This window comes from Pleurodeles waltl, chromosome 4_2, assembly GCF_031143425.1.
Source record: "Pleurodeles waltl isolate 20211129_DDA chromosome 4_2, aPleWal1.hap1.20221129, whole genome shotgun sequence".
Taxonomy (NCBI): Eukaryota; Metazoa; Chordata; class Amphibia; order Caudata; family Salamandridae; genus Pleurodeles; species Pleurodeles waltl.
This window is the reverse complement of record NC_090443.1, coordinates 1043807926-1043827172: the sequence shown is the minus strand read 5'-3', so window position 1 is coordinate 1043827172 and position 19247 is coordinate 1043807926. Positions and strand designations below refer to the sequence as shown.

Sequence of the window (19247 nt, the reverse complement as noted above, 5' to 3'; positions counted from 1 at the left end):
TTTCTGATCAATCAATCAATCATGGATTTGTAGAGCGCGGCTAATCACTCATAGGGTCTCAAGGCGCTGTATAGAGAGTCCAGCGTAGACCACCGAGGACCAAATAAAAGCCACATTTTCAGACTGTCATCATCGGAAATAAATGCATATAGTAATTAACCTAAAAAGAGCATTTTCACTTTTTGGAAACTACAGGTTTCTCTTTAGTGGTCAATCGTCTTCATTGTGGGGGTCGGACTTATTTTGGGCTTTTCCAAAGTTCAGCTTCTTTCAACAGTGTTTTCCGATCAGCCCTTCCCTGCTTGGCAGGATGTCGAACTGGAGACTGTATCTGATACTGTGCCCTCCCCTCGCACAGCAGCCAGCGGTGTGGAGGGGAGTTGGCTCTGCAAACTCTGCCCTCCCCCTCAGCAGCCATCAGAGGAGACCTGACCCCCTCCCTCAAAGTACCCATCAGAGGAGGCCTGACCCCCTCCCTCAAAGTACCCATCAGAGGAGGCCTGCCTCCCCCCTCACAGCAGCCATCGGAGGAGACCTGACCCGTCACAGCAGCCATCAGAGACCTGCCCCCCTCCTTCAAAGTACCCATCAGAGGAGGCCTGCCTCCCCCCTCACAGCAGCCATCGGAGGAGACCTGACCCGTCACAGCAGCCATCAGAGACCTGCCCCCCTCCTTCAAAGTAACCATCAGAGGAGACCTCCCCCCTCTCCCTCACAGCAGCCATCAGAAGAGACTTGCCCCCCTCAGCAGCCATCAGAGGATTACTGCCTCCCCCTCCCCTCAGCAGCCATCAGAGACCTGCCCCCCACCCTCACAGCAGCCATCAGTGGAGATCTAACCCCCCTCCACTTTGCAGCCATCAGAAGCGACCTGCCCCCTCCCTCACAGCAGCCATCAGAGGAGACCTGCCCCCTCCCCACCCTCACACCAGCCATCAGAGGAGACCTGCCCCTAACCCCTCAGCAGCCATCAGAGGAGACCAGCCCCCTCCTTCACAACATCGATCAGAGGAGCTCTACAGGGTGACAGAGGACGTCCCCCAACTCCTGCTGAGTGCAAACAAGGGGATAACAGCGCCTCGTCAGCTACAGATCCCCAGAGGTCGAGCACAGAGTACAGGCAGGTGGGAGCAGGGAGGAGGGTTCATGCGCCTGCTGCAGGGCAGGGGGGGCTGGGAAGAACTACAGGCGCCAGCGTCAGGGCAGGAGGAGCTGGGTACAGAGCAGTACAGGCACGTGGTGGGGCGTTCAGGCACCTGCTGCAGGAGGCTGTGCATAGGTAGAGATAGCTGCTCCAGGGCAGGAGGGGCTGAGCAGAGCCACAGGCACCTGCGACAGGGCAGGAGGGGCTGGGCAGAACTACAGGCACCAGCTGAAGTGCAGGAGGGGCTGGGCAGAACTACAGGCACCAGCTGAAGTGCAGGAGGGGCTGGGTACAGATACAGGCTCCAGTTTCAGGGCAGGAGGGCTGGGTACAGACACAGGCCCCTGCTACAGGGCAGGAGGGGCTGGGAAGAACTACAGGCGCCAGCGTCAGGGCAGGAGGGGCTGGCACTGATACAGGCACCAGCTTCAAGGCAGGAGGGGGCTGAGTACAGAGCAGTACAGGCACGTGGTGGGGGTGTTCAGGCACCTGCTGCAGGAGGCTGTGCATAGGTAGAGATAGCTGCTCCAGGGCAGGAGGGGCTGGGCAGAACTACAGGCACCAGCTGAAGTGCAGGAGGGGCTGGGCAGGACTACAGGCACCAGTGTCAGGGCAGGAGGGGCTGGGCAGAATTACAGGCACCAGCTTCAGGGAAGGAGGGATGGGTTCAGATACAGGCACCAGCGTCAGGGCAGGAGGGGCTGGGCAGAACTACAGGCACCAGCTTCAGGGAAGGAGGGATGGGTTCAGATACAGGCACCAGCGTCAGGGCAGGAGGGGCTGGGCAGAATTACAGGCACCAGCTTCAGGGAAGGAGGGATGGGTTCAGATACAGGCACCAGCGTCAGGGCAGGAGGGGCTGGGCAGAACTACAGGCACCAGCTTCAGGGAAGGAGGGGCTGGGTACAGAGCAGTACAGGCACGTGGTGGGGCGTTCAGGCACCTGCTGCAGGAGGCTGTGCATAGGTAGAGATAGCTGCTCCAGGGCAGGAGGGGCTGAGCAGAGCCACAGGCACCTGCGACAGGGCAGGAGGGGCTGGGCAGAACTACAGGCACCAGCTGAAGTGCAGGAGGGGCTGGGCAGAACTACAGGCACCAGCTGAAGTGCAGGAGGGGCTGGGTACAGATACAGGCTCCAGCTTCAGGGCAGGAGGGCTGGGTACAGACACAGGCCCCTGCTACAGGGCAGGAGGGGCTGGGAAGAACTACAGGCGCCAGCGTCAGGGCAGGAGGGGCTGGCACTGATACAGGCACCAGCTTCAAGGCAGGAGGGGGCTGAGTACAGAGCAGTACAGGCACGTGGTGGGGGTGTTCAGGCACCTGCTGCAGGAGGCTGTGCATAGGTAGAGATAGCTGCTCCAGGGCAGGAGGGGCTGGGCAGAACTACAGGCACCAGCTGAAGTGCAGGAGGGGCTGGGCAGGACTACAGGCACCAGTGTCAGGGCAGGAGGGGCTGGGCAGAATTACAGGCACCAGCTTCAGGGAAGGAGGGATGGGTTCAGATACAGGCACCAGCGTCAGGGCAGGAGGGGCTGGGCAGAACTACAGGCACCAGCTTCAGGGAAGGAGGGATGGGTTCAGATACAGGCACCAGCGTCAGGGCAGGAGGGGCTGGGCAGAATTACAGGCACCAGCTTCAGGGAAGGAGGGATGGGTTCAGATACAGGCACCAGCGTCAGGGCAGGAGGGGCTGGGCAGAACTACAGGCACCAGCTTCAGGGAAGGAGGGGCTGGGTACAGACACAGGCACCAGCGTCAGGGCAGGAGGGGCTGGGCAGAACTACAGGCACCAGCTTCAGGGAAGGAGGGGCTGGGTACAGATACAGGCACCAGTGTCAGGGCAGGAGGGGCTGGGCAGAACTACAGGCACCAGCTTCAGGGAAGGAGGGGCTGAGCAGAACCACAGGCACCTGCGACAGGGCAGGAGGGGCTGGGCAGAACTACAGGCACCAGCTGAAGTGCAGGAGGGGCTGGGCAGAATTACAGGCACCAGCTGAAGTGCAGGAGGGGCTGGGCAGGACTACAGGCACTAGTGTCAGGGCAGGAGGGGCTGGGCAGAATTACAGGCACCAGCTTCAGGGAAGGAGGGATGGGTTCAGATACAGGCACCAGCGTCAGGGCAGGAGGGGCTGGGCAGAACTACAGGCACCAGCTTCAGGGAAGGAGGGGCTGGGTACAGACACAGGCACCAGTGTCAGGGCAGGAGGGGCTGGGCAGAACTACAGGCACCAGCTTCAGGGAAGGAGGGGCTGGGTACAGATACAGGCACCAGCTTCAGGGCAGGAGGGGCTGGGCAGAACTACAGGCACCAGCTGAAGTGCAGGAGTGGCTGGGTACAGATACAGGCACCAGCTTCAAGGCAGCAGGGCTGGGTACAGACACAGGCTCCAGCTTCAGGGCAGCAGAGCTGGGTACAGACACAGGCCCCTGCTACAGGGCAGGAGGAGCTGGGCAGAACTACAGGCACCGGCTTCAGGGCAGGTTAGACTGGGTACAGATACAGACTACAGCTTTGGGGCATGAGTGCTGGGTACAGACACAGACCCCTACTGCAGGGCATGAGTGCTGGGTACAGACACAGGCTCCAGCTTTAGGGCAGGAGTGCTGGGTACAGACACAGACCCCTACTACAGGGCAGGAGGGCTGGGTACAGACACAGGCTCCAGCTTCAGGGCACCAGGGCTGGGTACAGGGATATAGGGTGTATTGTGCTTTATGTTTAGTTCAGTGACTCCCAGTTAAGGTGCGGCTCCTGCTGGCTGTCTATACCTGCCTATAACTGCACTGTTCTTCCAAACCCTGGGGCTTTTGTTAGACTGTCCTTGGGTGCTTTACGAATGTTAGCTTTTTGTTCTCTTTTAGTTTCTTTCCTTTTATTCGTGTCGACTGTGATTTGTGTATCGTTTGCTGTCTGATAGTCTCTATGGGGCTGAGGTTAAGTTACTATCATGGTAGTTTGTAGTTCCTCTAGGTGCCTGGTTGCAGGAAGTCACACCCTTACCTTGGATGTGTGATGTGGATTGTTGTTTGGGTGTTTGGTTTGGTCTCTTGGGTGGTCATTCCAACCGCGGCGGGCGGCGGTAGCCGCCCGCCTGGCGGGAACCGCCGAATGACCGCACCGCGGTCAAAAGACCGCGGTGGCCATTCTGGCTTTCCCGCTGGGCCGGCGGGCGACCGCCAAAAGGCCGCCCGCCGGCCCAGCGGGAAAGACCCAGCAACGATGAAGCCGGCTCCGAATGGAGCCGGCGGAGTTGCTGGTGTGCGACGGGTGCAGTGGCACCCGTCGCGATTTTCAGTGTCTGCAAAGCAGACACTGAAAATCATTATGGGGCCCTGTTAGGGGGCCCCTGCACTGCCCATGCCAGTGGCATGGGCAGTGCAGGGGCCCCCAGGGGCCCCACAACACCCGCCAGGAACAGGGTGGCGGGAAGGGGGTCGGAATCCCCATGGCGGTGCTGCCAGCAGCTCCGCCATGGAGGATTCCCTGGGCCAGGGGAAAACCGGCGGGAAACCGCCGGTTCCCCTTTTCTGACCGCGGCTTTACCGCCGCGGTCAGAATGGCCCAGGAAGCACCGCCAGCCTGTTGGCGGTGCTTCCGCGGTCGTTGGCCCTGGTGGTCGGTGACCGCCAGGGTCAGAATGACCCCCTTGGTGTCTGATTCTGTCGGTATTGTCGGTGTCTGACAGCATGTGTCTGAAAGTCTGTGAGTGTTTGATGGGTTTCTTTAGTTTCAGGGTGTCTAGTACTTTCTTTAGATGTCTAGTAGTTTCTTCAGCTTTCTGGGTTTATGAAGGTTCTTTTGATATTGACTGTTGGTGTTTAGCTACCTAGTAGTGCCTGTTGGTCTTTGGGAGCCTTTTAGTGGGTGATAAACTCGGCTGATGTCTTCATATCTAGCACTGTCTTTTAGTTTTTGGGAGTCAGTAATTTTTAAGGGTGTCTGGGTATTGAAACTTTTATATTGTCTATTTTCTGGCTGTTATTCTTTGGGAGTTTGATAGTGCCCTTTGGTCTCATGGTGTCTGAAAGTGTGTCTGTTGGTATTTCGGAGTTTGATAGTGCCTTTTGGTCTGATGGTGTCTGATAGTGTGTCTGTTGTTCTTTGGGAGTTTGATAGTGCCTTTTGGTCTGATGGTGTCTGATAGTGTGTCTGTTGGTATTTGGGTGTTTGATTGGTCCCTTTAAATTCACTGTTTCTTTACATATCTGGATTTATGAAGGATCTTTTAATACTGGCTGTTTGTGGTTAGCTCATCGATAGTGCTGATTGGCTTTTCTTGTCTGATAGCCCCTGTAGATCACGTGTTGGCTTTTAATGTCTTAATCTGTTTGGTGTTTAACAGTGCCTGTTGGTCTATGAGTGTTTACTGGAATCTTTTAGTTTCTCAGAGTCAAGTAGTTTCGTCACATTGAACACCCCCGTGTATGTCAGAGTGGGTGGTTGAAACCAAAACCCTTGCCTATTATGGTAATCCGTGAGATTAGATGTAAATACCTGACCATAGCACATAATGAAAGATGATAACAACCCATTGTGAAAGGCCTACTGGCTTTAACAAATGTTTTCACAATAAATAGGCTAGACCTGCTACCTTTGTTGTAACCTTTCATAACAAGTTGATTACACTTATGGTATCAGACATATCTTTACCTAGTGCACCAACCAGGCTTGTCCCCACAGCCATCTCTGGCCTTCTGTTTTGAGTGTAATCATTCCCACAAGACAAGTATCTGACACACAGTCGTAAAATTACAAAGGTATACAAAATTACAAGTGGCTAAGTGCATTACTGTATCTTCTGAGAAGGCCTAACAAGGATTCTCACAGAGCAACTTTTTAATACCCATATTTTGTCAGAGAGAGTAATGTACGCCGAAACTCTGAGACCAGATGTGATGGGTCGGGACAACCCATGTAGACAGATGTTGATAAATATTTGCATTATTTAATACACAATTACAGTTTGAAGCACAGGCAGATAAAAGATATTTACCCAGAATTCACGAAACTGTGGTCTGAAGCTGGGATGACACTTTTAGTGAAAAAGACAGCTTTAATTACATAGGTTTGCGTGTCTCGCCCATATTTTGCAGCATTATCTCCTAAGCCTTATAGACTACACCTAACCTAGGATGCTATTATAATATTATCGCTCTTTACTCCTCCTATAAATGACACACCACATGGGCCTACTGGCCTCCTTCTCTCTCTGAGATCTCAAACAACCTACTCTGTCTTAGTCCTCCAAGTCCTTCTTAGTCTCTCACCATCTTCATGCGTGAACTGTTCCCCATCCCTTCCCAAAATCAAACCACCATTTCCTATTTCCCAGAACTACCTACCCTACACTCAGTCCCTTTTTACCTCTTGCTGTTTCCTCTTCATAGTTCTTTTGGACGTACTTGTTGTCAGTAGCCTCCCACCATGCTTTTAAGCCTCCTCAGCTGGCCTTTGCAACCAGTGAACAGGCCATTCTCCCCATGTCTTCTCTACCTGCTAACTCCTTTAAATAAAAAGTATTTCTTAATTAACAATTCATTCTGCTTCCTCTCAAAGTGGATACACCCCTGCATGGCTCCGCCCATGATCTCTCCTTAGCCCAGTGACAGGCGGCGACCACCCTACAAACTGCACCACCTGCCTTAAAAATACCTGGGGAAAGATTTGATGACTGCCCCTGCCCCAGTACACCCACAGCCTCACAGACATTTGAAATCTTCTGAAGACTCATAAACAATGACTGGTCCAAAGACCCACCTGGATACCTCATCCCCTTCCTTGAAGACCCATAACTGGCTTTGTTTACAGTGAAAAGAATGGGAATTTGCATAAGACTGGAACCTACAGTTGTTTTGAAGACACAGTTGCGTATTGAATAGTTAATTCTTAAACGCAGGTTCTCAGGCTTTGCTGACTCCCTCCTTCTCTCCTTGTAGACAGACACCATGTCTTCCTGTGTCGTGGAAACCAGTGACATTGAAACCCTCAGCAATGCTTCTGAGCCAGAGGCCATTAACTTCAACATCAACGAGCCCTCAGGGATGGCCTCCCTGCTGAACTCTACCAAGGCCGCATGGAAGGGACAGCCAGCTGCTAAGGTATATCAAACACATTTGTGATGGAATAACTACTCTGCCAAACCTGCAGTCAGGCCAACAGTGTTTTTTAAGTCATAAACATTTCTGCATATTTTCAAAAAAGTTAGTTTTGCTCTTAAATGTGTACAACAGATATTGGGGCTGATTTAAGATTGTGCACATAGATATCATGTCTGTATTGTTACAAGTGCTGCAGAATATAATGCACTTTGTTGGCATGGAAATGTCCCTCGCATTGTAATAGACTGGCACCTCTGCCCTGATTGCCCCAACTGCACAAATGTGTGGAACTCTAATGCTGATTTTTTGTTGTCGTGGGTGAACAATGATCATGCATGTGTGCCATGGCATAGGCCTGTCTCATGGACTGCGGTGCTTAGGGATGAGGAGGGGCTCTGTAATGCTATCTGTACTGAACCACCAACTCTATCTTGACCACTGACTCAATTTTCGTGCTTAGCTTAGCTTCAAATGCCGTTACATCAGTGGTGCAGGTATTTTTCCATGCACAGCCTGTTTTCTACACTGAGGCCCTCATTACGAGGCTGGTGGTCATAAGACCTCCAGGTTCGCTGTGGCGGTCTTACCGCCGCGGATCCGGCGGTAAAGTCCGCTGCAATACAAGTTATGGGGTTTTCAGAAGCCACAACGCCGCCTGGCCCGCTGGTGCAGTCGCACCGACGCAGCCGTCAGTGAGCACCTCCAGCTAGGTGGCAGGCCTCAGACTGATGGCCGGATTACAGGGCGGCAGACTGCCAGGCTTTCCATAGTAGTCACCCCGCCACAAAAACCCTGCCGGTAACACACCCAGCGACAGGAATTCTCATTCCTGTCGCCGGTACACATATACACACATGTCCCCACACCTCCATGCACCCCCCCACCTGTCCACACACTTACAAATACCCCCCACCCGTCCACACACTTTCAAACACCCCCCTCAACCGTACACATCCATCCAAATACCTCCACTCACTCTCACACTGACACACACCCCAACTCACACATACGCACCCCCCTCCGCAAACATTACCATTCCCCCTGCACTGCATACATACATTCACTCCCCCTCCCCACTGCACCGCATACATACACTCACTCCCCCTCCCCCCTGCACCGCATACATACACTCACCTGCTCTCCCTGTTCACATGCACCCCACTCCCCGTCCACTTACACAGATACATGCACACGCACACACGCCCCCACAAACATCCCCACCTCCTCATCCACAAACACTAACTCACCCCCACCCCATCCACAATCACTCACACATGCACCCCATCCACTATCATTCACACCCCTAACCCCTCCTCATTAATGCACACGCCACCCCATCCATGCACGCATACATTCACACACACCCCTCCGCAAACGCACACTTGCACACACACTGTCATCTGCACACTTGCACACATGCACCCCCACTCACTCACAGACTTGTACATAAACACCCCACTTACTCGCTCACAAACATGCACTCATACACCCCCATTTGCACACACACACGCACTCCGACACCCCCATTCGCACACACATACACGCACTCAGACACCCACATTCGCACACATTCACGCACACACCACACACATGCACCCAACACTCCCCTCTCCCCCTTTTCAGACAGTCACCTTACCTTTTCCGGCAAGCTGGTCATCCGGGAGGGGATGGGTCCTGGCGGTTTTGCACCGCCAGCACCACCACACCAGCAAGATTCCACCAGGCCGTATTACGGCTCGTAATACGACAGGCAGAGTCTTGCTTGCGTGCCGGTGCTAGCGACGCACCGCCTCTTCAACTCCAACGGCCAGGCTGACAGAGTCGGACTTCCGCCCATAGCGGTCTGTTGGCTGTAGCGGCTTCGACGGTCTTTGAAAAAGACCACAAAGTCGGAATGAGGGCCTGAATGTGCTTTCACTCTTCTCACCAGAGCAGGGAACATATCATGGAGGATGCGGAGGTGATAAGGGTGTACCAGGATGAGAATGTTTACAGCATAGAAAGGTATGGCTCTGTCTCGGGAATGCGCATTGGGGCCTGGTCACTTCCTTTGCGTTTTTTCGACACAGACCAAGTACAGCCAGCGCTTGAATTTCACAACTTACTCAAAGGGAGTGGGAAGGTTAACAGACCCTTCTATAGGGTTCATTTAAGGTATCTAAGGTGGGGAAGCTTGTCGCTGAGGTGGAAGGAGCTTATTTTGAGGGTGGATGCACTGCTTAAAAACCAAGTCCCACTGGGGAGTGTTTCTCCTTTCTTAGCTGTCCAGGGTTCCACACCTTGACGTTGGCAAGGATGATGTTGGATTCTATCCCACTGGTGATGTATTTTAATTCTTAATTATCCAGCTTTGCTGTGCGCATACATAAATATATATATATATATATATATATATATATATATATGCATATATATACAGTATATATATATATATATCCACTGCATACATATTCATTGCTGATATATTGCACTTTTTCTGCCTGTCGTTGTTTAACTGCTGTGATTATTTTGGTATCTTCACATGTTTTAGTGCAATCAAGTTAAATGCGCCTGTTCATATTTTTGTGTGCCTTTATTTGAGATCTGGGAAGTGCCTTAATAAATTCATTACTCAGACTAAGAGTGCTGCATTCTTTGCATTCTTTAGCTTTGTTCCCTCTTAGTTTGAAGCTAAGCAGAACAGGTGCCTACAGCGCTACCCTCATAGAGATGAAAGGCTACTGCCTTTACCAGGAGTTAAGCAGCATGAGTGCAGTGGTGGCAGCAAACCCTGTAGTGATCAGTAGGCGTGAACAGACCTTTTTTCCTGTGCCACTGAAATGAGGCCAACAGGCTCAATCATTTAAAGTTCTGCTACTGTGTGCTTAACTCACCCTTTGCCTACATCTGTTTGCTGCACAGTGCACGTGTGGAATACATGTGCTGGGTGTATGTTTGCCTGTGAATGGTACAATACAGGGATTGTACACTGCATGTATGATATGCCTGTGTGAGTGTTTTTGTGCTGTGAATGGTATAATACAGGGATTGTGCGGTGCATGTATATGATATGCTTGTGTGAGTGTTTTTGTGCTGTTAATGGTATAATACAGGGATAGTGCAGTGCATGTATATGATATGCATGCGTGAGTGTATGTGTGTCTGTGAATGGTACAATTCATATTGGTTGTAGTGCTGCGCAGCTCATGTATGCTATATGCGTGGGCTGGGTGTGCCTGTGAATAGGATAATACATGGAGGACTCTGGGTTCTATCTTGGCAGACCCAGGTCTAACTAGAGGAACAAGAGGAAAGGAGGTAGAGGGATCCCTCAGGACAGATTTATGTATTGCTGCATTCCTGTAAGCTGGATGAGACCCACTAGAGGAAGGGAGAGACAGGCTCTTCGTAAACTTCAATAGGTGCTCTTTGATTCAAAGAGCGGTCACTGAGAGGGACCTGGGCGCATCTCAGGAAGGAGATGGGGCAGATAAGAGAATCATGAAGAGCAGGACTGAGGCCCAGTGGTAGCGTTATAGGACACATATCCCTGTGGCTGATATGCAGGCCTGAACCTCTAGTCACATCTGTGGCCTGTGTTGCAGTCTATCAGACTTGGAGTGGCTCCTGCTGTGACAGACGGCTTTCTGGAGGAAGAGAGAACAGAAGAGAGGGCACTTGAAAAGCAAGCAGAACCCCAACACAGACTTCAGAGCCTCAGAGCCTGATTTATAAGTTGGCAGTAAGCATACTCTGTCACAAATGAGTATGCTCACTGCCAACATAATGGTCTGCCCAGCAAATTTAGAAACAAGCAGACCATAGTTAGGCCATGGCAGAGACTTGGGGCCTGATTTAGATTTTGGACGGCGGATTACTCCTTCAGAATGGTGATGGATATCCTGACCGCGAAATATAAATCCCACAGGATGTAATAGGATTTATATTTTGGCAGATGGGCTACCCTTCACCACTGTGAAAGAGTAACTTGCTGAAATCTAAATCAGGCCCTAAATCTCTTAATGGCTAAACTTCTCCAATGGCCTGACAGAGTATGGGACATCTGAGAATTGGTTATATATCAGCCCACCCAGTTTGGATGGGTGGATATATAACTGTTTTTTACTGCCCGTCACTGCCAGAAAAACCCTGGTGATAAGGTGCAATAAAAATCAAAACATGCCCCTCTCACCATGGGGGATAACTCCCATGGCAAGAGAGGCATTTTTGTTCCAGTTTCAAAAACAAAAACCCACTTAGGGGTTTTGGTTTTTAAAATAAAAAAACTTTAGAAACTTTACCGTACAGTTCTGTCATGTTTTTTCAGAACCATACTGCAAAGTTCCAATGCATTCACAGGAACCACTTTGACAGCGGCTTCTGTGAATGATAAAATGCCTGTCAAACTGAACGACATTTCATTACTTGGCAGTCAGACCTTTGCCAGGGCAACAGAGTAAGTAACTCTGTCTTCCTGGCAGGGGACAGCCTAATTGTCAAAATATAAATCAGTCCCTTAGGCTCTACATCACGTTTGGTGTCTGGAAATTGACTATAAAAATAACAGCTTGAGACTCTAACATGTATCCACTGTCAAGCAGCCAGCTGGGCTGTGTGAGAAAAAGAAGCTCTGCAAGACTTCTGTCGGTAAACATGACTGGGTTCGAGGGCTTGCTAGTCTCCTATCTGGTTGAGGGGACATCACCCAAGGATTCCAAGACCACCTGCCCTTGAAGCATGGAGCACTAGAGCCTGCCTGCTGGTCAACACCAATGTTCCCTGTGAGGCTTAGGAGAGCATTGGAAGAAGTGAGCTCGAGCTCCAGTGGAGGGTTCCTGGAGTGTGAAACCCCACAGTGCAGTGAAAGGAGATGGCTGCTGCACAGATCGAGTCATTTCCTGTGTTCAGGGGAAAGTCAGCAACCCCATATGCCTGAGGAGGGCTGGAGCAAAGTGAGCTGTGCCCAAAAGGGTCATCACCCGTTGACAGCCCAAGTTGGCCACCACCTATGCCAGGTGGGGGCACCGTGAGTAGTGCTGCCATAGTGATCAAGCCATAGCCCATGTGCGGTATCCAATCAGTGATCCAGTAAACCAGATGAGGGCACCATGAAGTTTTCTGCTGTGCCGATCGATCTATTGCCCATGCACGTAAGAGGAATGGTGACCCCGTATGCCAAGGGGGGGCCACTGGGACAATGTAATGAGCATGGTAAGATCGAAACCATCGACGGAGAAAGGAGGCTGGTGTGGTGACCCAAGCGCTGATGGAGGACCAGCACCAGGATCATTGCACCCTCCCCTTCCTCCATCCATGGAACTTACCAAGCATCGTAGGAGCATTAAAAAGCCCTGGCTGCCACTGTAGGACCGCGTGCGAGGAAATCGAGGACACCCGACCGCAGCCTTCTTGGGCCATGTGTAAAAGACTTACCAGAGGCAGCCACTGTGACTTTAACACCTGGGAAGGGGGTGCACTCAGAGTCTGTGGTCACTCAGATTGTGCTGGTGTGGGTAAGACTGATTGTTGGGCAAGATGGACCCGGGGGAACTTGCTTGTCTGTGGTGCTTCAATGTTGGACCACTTTTGACTTTATTACTCAGTCAGAGTGGGGCTCCCGAAACTCAGTCTACTAGTGGGGCTTAACCTGAATTTCTCCTATAGTTAATGGATGGGGAACAACCACTACAGCTAGCTGGAGGGGAGTGGGAGACAGGGACTCACCAATGAAACACTAAATGACTGACCTGACAGGACTGTGAGTATTGTTTCTGAATGTCCTATTTTACTTTATGTTGGTATGTAAATACTCCTTTTTTCATAAAAGCAAGTATCTGACTGGACAATAATTTATTGCTGCCCGTGTTTTGAGTTGTGAGCCTGTGCTCACCCTTCTGTGTCTACTTCCCTCCCAAGAAGCCCTGGACTGCTCGATCCATGCTACCACTTTTGAAACAGTAGTGCCTTTAGTCTGCTCAGCATGTCAAAATGTGCGGCCACAAGTCTGCTACTTTTATCGCTTGTGTGGGGAAAACAACACATGGCCGCAACAAGATACAATTTGGGAAACTGAAATTACATAGGCAGTTCCAGGTTTCATTCACAGCAGCTTTGATCATTCAGCATAACAAAACTTCCATTGGAAAGTATCTGAAATACTGGGTGAATCAAATGGACGAGAGTACCCTTCAAATACCAGGCCAAATTCGATATGGCCATGCTGCAAGTGCCGTGCAAGGACACCTGCTTACAAATCATAGAATGACTAACAGTAGTCTCACATTCGCTTCCACTAAGAAAGAACTCAGTTTCGCCATTCAGACATTTCTAGTGGAAAGGCAACTCCAACACCTTGTGGATATAACTGTCCCCTAACCACTCAATTCTGCCAACTGCAATATGTTTTAAGCAGTCCGTAAACTGAAATGTTGAAATGGGCAGATTTATCACTCCATGTATAAGCCATACTGAAGAGGGAATTTCTGCTACAGTGAAGGGTGACTTTTCCAATTTCTCAATATTAAGCATGATGTAACTTGCTTCTTTCTTAGCCATTAGCTGTTGTTGCCTGGTCAAGTTAAATGCGGTAAATAACTCAATAGAGTTAATGTGCTGCCAGGGCACACGGCCACTATTAAGAACCTGTAAAATCCAACCTATCTACATGATGGACCTCAGTTGACTTTGTCCGTGATGTAAAAAGGACATGTCATTCAGAATATTGTCTATTGCAGAAGACACAATGTTATTTGGGGTGTAGGTGATATTGGACAAGGTATTCATACCATTATCAAAAACGGCTAAAGCCTTTTCCATGTTTTCTTTGTCGATGTGCCTTAAATGTGCAGCAGCGTCCATCTGCAAAAGCTTCCAGATCTCATTATACATGGCATACAGAAAACATTTGGAGAGTGGCTTTCTAGGACCTAACAAGAAATCTTGTAAGTCAAGTCCCTCTGAAAGAAGACTAAGGTATTCCTTGATGTTAGAAATGGGGTCTCTAGTTGGCAGAGGTATTCACCTTTGTCCAAATAGGGACCACAATCCTAGTCAGGGTAAGTCACACACAATCAAAATTATCCTGTGCCCACCCTCTGGTAGCTTGGCAGAGATCAGTCAGGCTTAACTTAGAAGGCAACGTGGAAAGTATTTGGGCAATAAACCATACAGTAACACAGTGAAAACAACACAAAATTACATCACACAGGTTTAGAAAAATATATGATATTTATCTGGTTAAATTAAGGTCAAAACGATAAAGATTCAATAAGCACAAGTCTTAAATCTTAGAAATCAACAGTTGTCTCTTGTTTACACAAAGTACCTGGTTTGCTTAAAAAATAACATGCGCTGAGAGCACAGAGGAGGAAATGCGTGGAAAAATAGGGTGTGTGACAGATGATGCGTTGTTTCTTTCCACGCTGCAAAGGGCCTTGCGTCGATTTCCAGCGCGTCTTGGTTCCTCACTGTGATGCGGGAATCTTTTTGGCACCCAGGTACGATGCAGGGAAAATCCTGGGCGTGCGGGAAGAAGTCACAGGTGTTGCATCGATCCGGTAGGCGATGCATCGAATTTGCTGTCACAAGGCAGGCGCTGCGTCAAATCTTCACTCGGGAAGTCAGGCTGTTCCAGTTCACGGTGCAGCGATTTTCTCTTCGCAAGGCAGGCTGTGCATCATTTCCGGCGGGCTGTGCATCATTTTTCGGTGCGCAAAGAGTTTCCTGAAGGGATGACGTTTTTTGGACCTGAGACTTCAGAAAACAGGAGGCAAGCTCAATCCAAGCCCTTGGAGAGCACGTCTCAGCAAAGTCAGAGGGCAGCAAGGCAGCAGGGCAGCTGTCCTTCTCAGCAAAGCAGTTCAGATGAGTCCTTTGGGCAGCCAAGCAGTACCTCTTGAACGGTTGCAGGTTCAGTTCCAGAAGTGTCTGATTTGGTGGGGTCAGAGACCCAGCTTATATACCTAAAAATGCCTTTGAAGTGGGGGAGACTTCGAAGAGTGGTTTTAAAGTGCACAAGGTCCCCTTTCAGTACAGGTCTGTCTGCCATTGTGCCATTGACTCAGGATGTCGCTGGGCCGCTGGCGGTGCTTGCGGCGGCGTCAGTCACGGCAGTGTCAGTTGCGGCGGTGCTTGCGGCGGTGTCAGTCGCGGCGGTGCTGGCTGCGGGCTCTGTGGCGGCGGTGCTGGCTGCGGGCTCTGTGGCGGCGGTGCTGGCTGCGGGCTCTGTGGCGACAGTGCTGGCTGCGGGCTCCTTGGCGGCAGTGCTGGCTGCGGGCTCTGTGGTGGCGGTTCTGGCTGCGGGCTCTGTGGCGGCGGTGCTGGCTGCGGGCTCTGTGGCGACAGTGCTGGCTGCGGGCTCCTTGGCGGCAGTGCTGGCTGCGGGCTCTGTGGTGGCGGTTCTGGCTGCGGGCTCTGTGGCGGCGGTGTTGGCGGCGGGCTCTGTGGCAGCAGTGCTGGCGGCAGGCTCTGTGGCGGTGCAGGCGGCGGTCTTCTCCGCCGTACAGGTTGGCGTCGACTTGGACAGAAGGTGTGACTCTGGTCCCTCAGTCGGTGCCACCATGCCCTCTCCTGACCTGCCCTTCAGTTTCTGGCCATTCCCCACCTTTGAAGGTGGTGCAGCTGTCTTACCACTATCCCCTTTCGTTTTTCCTGACCCCTTGGTGGCAGGTGTTTTCGCCTTCTCCCTCCGGGATGTGGGCAACGTTTTGAGCTTGGCAGGTGGCTGGATGTCCTTGCCCTCGCTCCGTGGCACACTGGCAGCCCCGATAGTTGGCGCACTCCATTAGCCCACAGTTGCTGGCACCACTGTGCCTGGGGATGTGGTGGCTGAGGTGCTGGGTTGGGACCTGGAAAGCCTGGCCCTAGGGGAAGGACGGGGGGGAAGGTGTAGGGAAGAGGTCAATATTATCCAGGAAAAGTTTTTTAGACACACTGGGACGGGTAGATGGAGGGGGTATGGGAGTGGAGGAAGAGGTAGTGGTTGTAGGAGGTGTACGTCTGCTGGATTTGGGTGAAGGTGCATGGGCCGGAGGCTGTTGTGAGGTGGATGGCTGTTGGGTGGGTGTGTGCCTGCGTTTGTGTACTTTGGGAGGAGGGTTCACAGACACACTGGGAGAGGACACTGGGGATGTGTGCATGGTAGTGAGGGTGGTGAGTGCACGTTAGCGGTGTGTGGTGATGGGCATGCTGGTGATGGAGGTAGTGGCTGAAGATGTAGTGCACGCAGGTGTGAGTGTATACGAGACAGGGAGGGAAGAGGGAGATGTGGAGGAGGGGGACACAGTGGAGGCAGTGGATGTTGGTATGTCTGCATGGGTAGGATGCTTGTGTGAGTGCCTGTGGGATGTGTGGTGCTTATGTTTGCCTGAGCCACCTGTGTGTTGAGGTGTGTGAATGCTGGTCTGATGGTGTTCTTGGGATAGGCTGAGGTACAGGGTATTGGGTCTGGGTGGAGGAAGTTGGAGGGGGGAGGCTGGACACAGGGACAATGGCTGCCATCAGTGCTGAGGCCAGAGCCTGAAATGCTCTCTGTTGGGCTGCCTGGCCACAATGAATGCCCTCCAGGTATGCATTTGTTTGTTGCAAATGCCTCCGGACACCCTGGATGGCATTCACAATGGTAGACGGCCCAACAGTGAGGGATCTCAGGTGGTCAATAGCCTCCTCACTGAGGGCAGAAGGGCTGACTGGGCAGGGCCTGAGGTACCTGGGGCGAAGGAGATGCCCACCCTCCTGGGTGAGCGGGCACGGGACACACGCTGAGGGGCTGCCGGGAGGGCAGTGCTGGTAGGGGGGGTGGCGACTGTACCTGTTGATGCGGGGGCACAGAGGGGCCCACCACTGCAAGGGAGCTCCCATCAAAGGAGGAGTCACTGTCACTGCTGTCACCTCCTGTCCCCGGCGTGGAGCTCCCCTCGCCCTCCGTCCTACTGGTGGCTTCAGACTCTGTTGTTTCGCCCTCCAGGGCCAAGTGGGATGCATCTCCCTCCTGCTCTGGTGCCACTGCTCCTCTGCCTGATGATGCTATTGCACACAAGAACAGGGAGACCACAAAAAGGGGGGGGGGGAAGACAGAACAAAGACATGTTCAGTGCATGCAACACCACTACCGTTGGCGGACACTACAGACACAGCAGCCCTCTGCACTACACAATGCACTTATAGTTCCTAGATTTATCACATGCCCATGGGGTACAAGGCCTAAGCCTGATTGCTGTACACATGGAAGTCACAGGAGCCTGACTAGGTGTAGATGGCACTAACCACTAGTGGGGTTAGGGTGCCACTGAACCTGCTTCAGAAGGGACCTTGCCTACCACCTCCCCCACCCAGACAACTCATAATGCGTGCAGAGTCAGCTGAATGTGACTGTACTCACCCCCTTGTGGCTGCTGTGATACCCTCAAGCGCCCATCCAACACCAGATATGCCACCACCAGGATCCTGAACATCAGGGGGGTCATAGTGCGATGGGCACCCCTCCCACGTTGGGAGGCCATCCCCAGCTGGGCCTCCGCCGTCTTCCTGCTCCAGCGGCGAAGGTCCTCCCATCTTTTCCGGCAGTGGGTGCTCCGTCTGTGGTGGACCCCCAGGGTCCGGACGTCCTTGGCGATGGCACGCCAAATATCCTTCTTCTGGTGGGCGCTGACCTAGAGGAATAGTACAGGGGAAAAGGAAAATCTTTACCCGTCCGGACCGTCATACTCATTGGCCCATGTACCCACCCTTGCTCTGACGCTCAGACACTCACCGTCTGCTCATGCAGGCTTGACTCCCCTCCCATGTATCTTCCATCCACACCACTCCAAACAGCCATTGCCCATTCAGTATGCTCACAGTGTACTCACCTGTTTGTCTGGAGGACCGTACAGTTGTGTGTACTGGGTGAGGACCCCATCCACTAGTTTCTGCAACTCCTCCGAAGTGAAGGAAGGGGCCCTTTCCCCAGACACATGAGCCATCGTCGCTTCCAGACTGAGGTCACAGCAGCACTTGCAGTGTAGGTCCTCTCCTGTTGAAGGTCAGGTATCAAGTGAGTGAACAGACAGAAAATGGCAGTCACGTCCGCGGCGGTGCATACCGTCACCGCCGGGGTACATCCTCATTGGCTCCTCGGACCCATAGGGTTCAATGTTAACCAATTCAGGATTGCGCCGCGGTCTTCGGCCGCCTACCGCAACAGTGTACAACGCCAGCGTAGTTACCTCATATCCCTCTGTCCCACCTTACAGGTCAGGCAGCCGCCATTTCAGGGGGCCACATGGCATTAATTTTAAATGTGGCACACCGATGTAGGCCTTGCATACACACAGTAACAGGCACATTACAGATTAATAACGTTTCTGCAAAAAACACATTGTGATACCTCAGTGTTGGCTGATTCTCTGCTCGCTGTTCTCCTCCATAGGGCACGTCCGCTGGGGCAGGTGATGAGATGGCGGAATCCTCCGGTCTACAGACCGCTGGTGGGCCTGTCAACAATGGAAGAGAGACACGTAATAGTCACCTACAGACTTGATCGTGCAACAACCCATGAACTGTGTGCCCAGTTGGAGCCAGACCGGATGTCAGCCATCCGCCATCCCATAAGAATCCCCCCCCTCTAGTGCAGGTCCTGCCAGTCCTCTTTTTCCTGGCAAGTGGATCCTTTCAAACAACAGTGGCCATTGCATCAGGGATGTCCCAGCCAATGTGCTCTAACGTGTTGTCCAGAATGTTGTCTGCCCTGCCGAAACACATGCGCAGCTACACCGTTTTCCCTCAGGTGGAGGATTTGCCCACAGTCAAAGGTGACTTCTATGCCCTGGGACATATCCCCATCATAGGTGCCATTGATGGGACACATGTGGCCTTAGTACCCCCCGCAGGAGTCAACAGGTGTACAGAAACCAGAAGAGCTACCATTCGATAAATGTGCAGATGGTGTGTTTGGCCGACCAGTACATCTCCCATGTGAATGCCAAATTTCCTGGCTCAGTGCATGACGCTTACATTCTGAGGAATAGCAGCATGACCGGTTGAAAGA

The 19247-nt window shown here is 52.1% G+C and overlaps 1 protein-coding gene across 3 annotated transcripts in view; it reads left to right on the top strand.

Annotated features, from left to right (window-relative positions):
- Positions 1 to 312: 312 nt before the first annotated feature.
- LOC138293694 (transmembrane protein 176B-like) overlaps positions 313 to 19247 on the top strand; it is a 56440-nt gene continuing 37505 nt past the window's right edge. The window contains exons 1-2 of one of the 3 annotated variants that reach the window (XM_069233006.1): positions 313 to 1124; positions 7082 to 7243. In XM_069233006.1, the coding sequence (XP_069089107.1) occupies positions 7091 to 7243 (153 nt within the window). In that variant the 5' untranslated portion in view covers positions 313 to 1124; positions 7082 to 7090. The remainder of the gene's footprint in view (positions 1125 to 7081; positions 7244 to 19247) is intronic. The other 2 variants (XM_069233008.1, XM_069233007.1) reach the window with 2 other exon arrangements.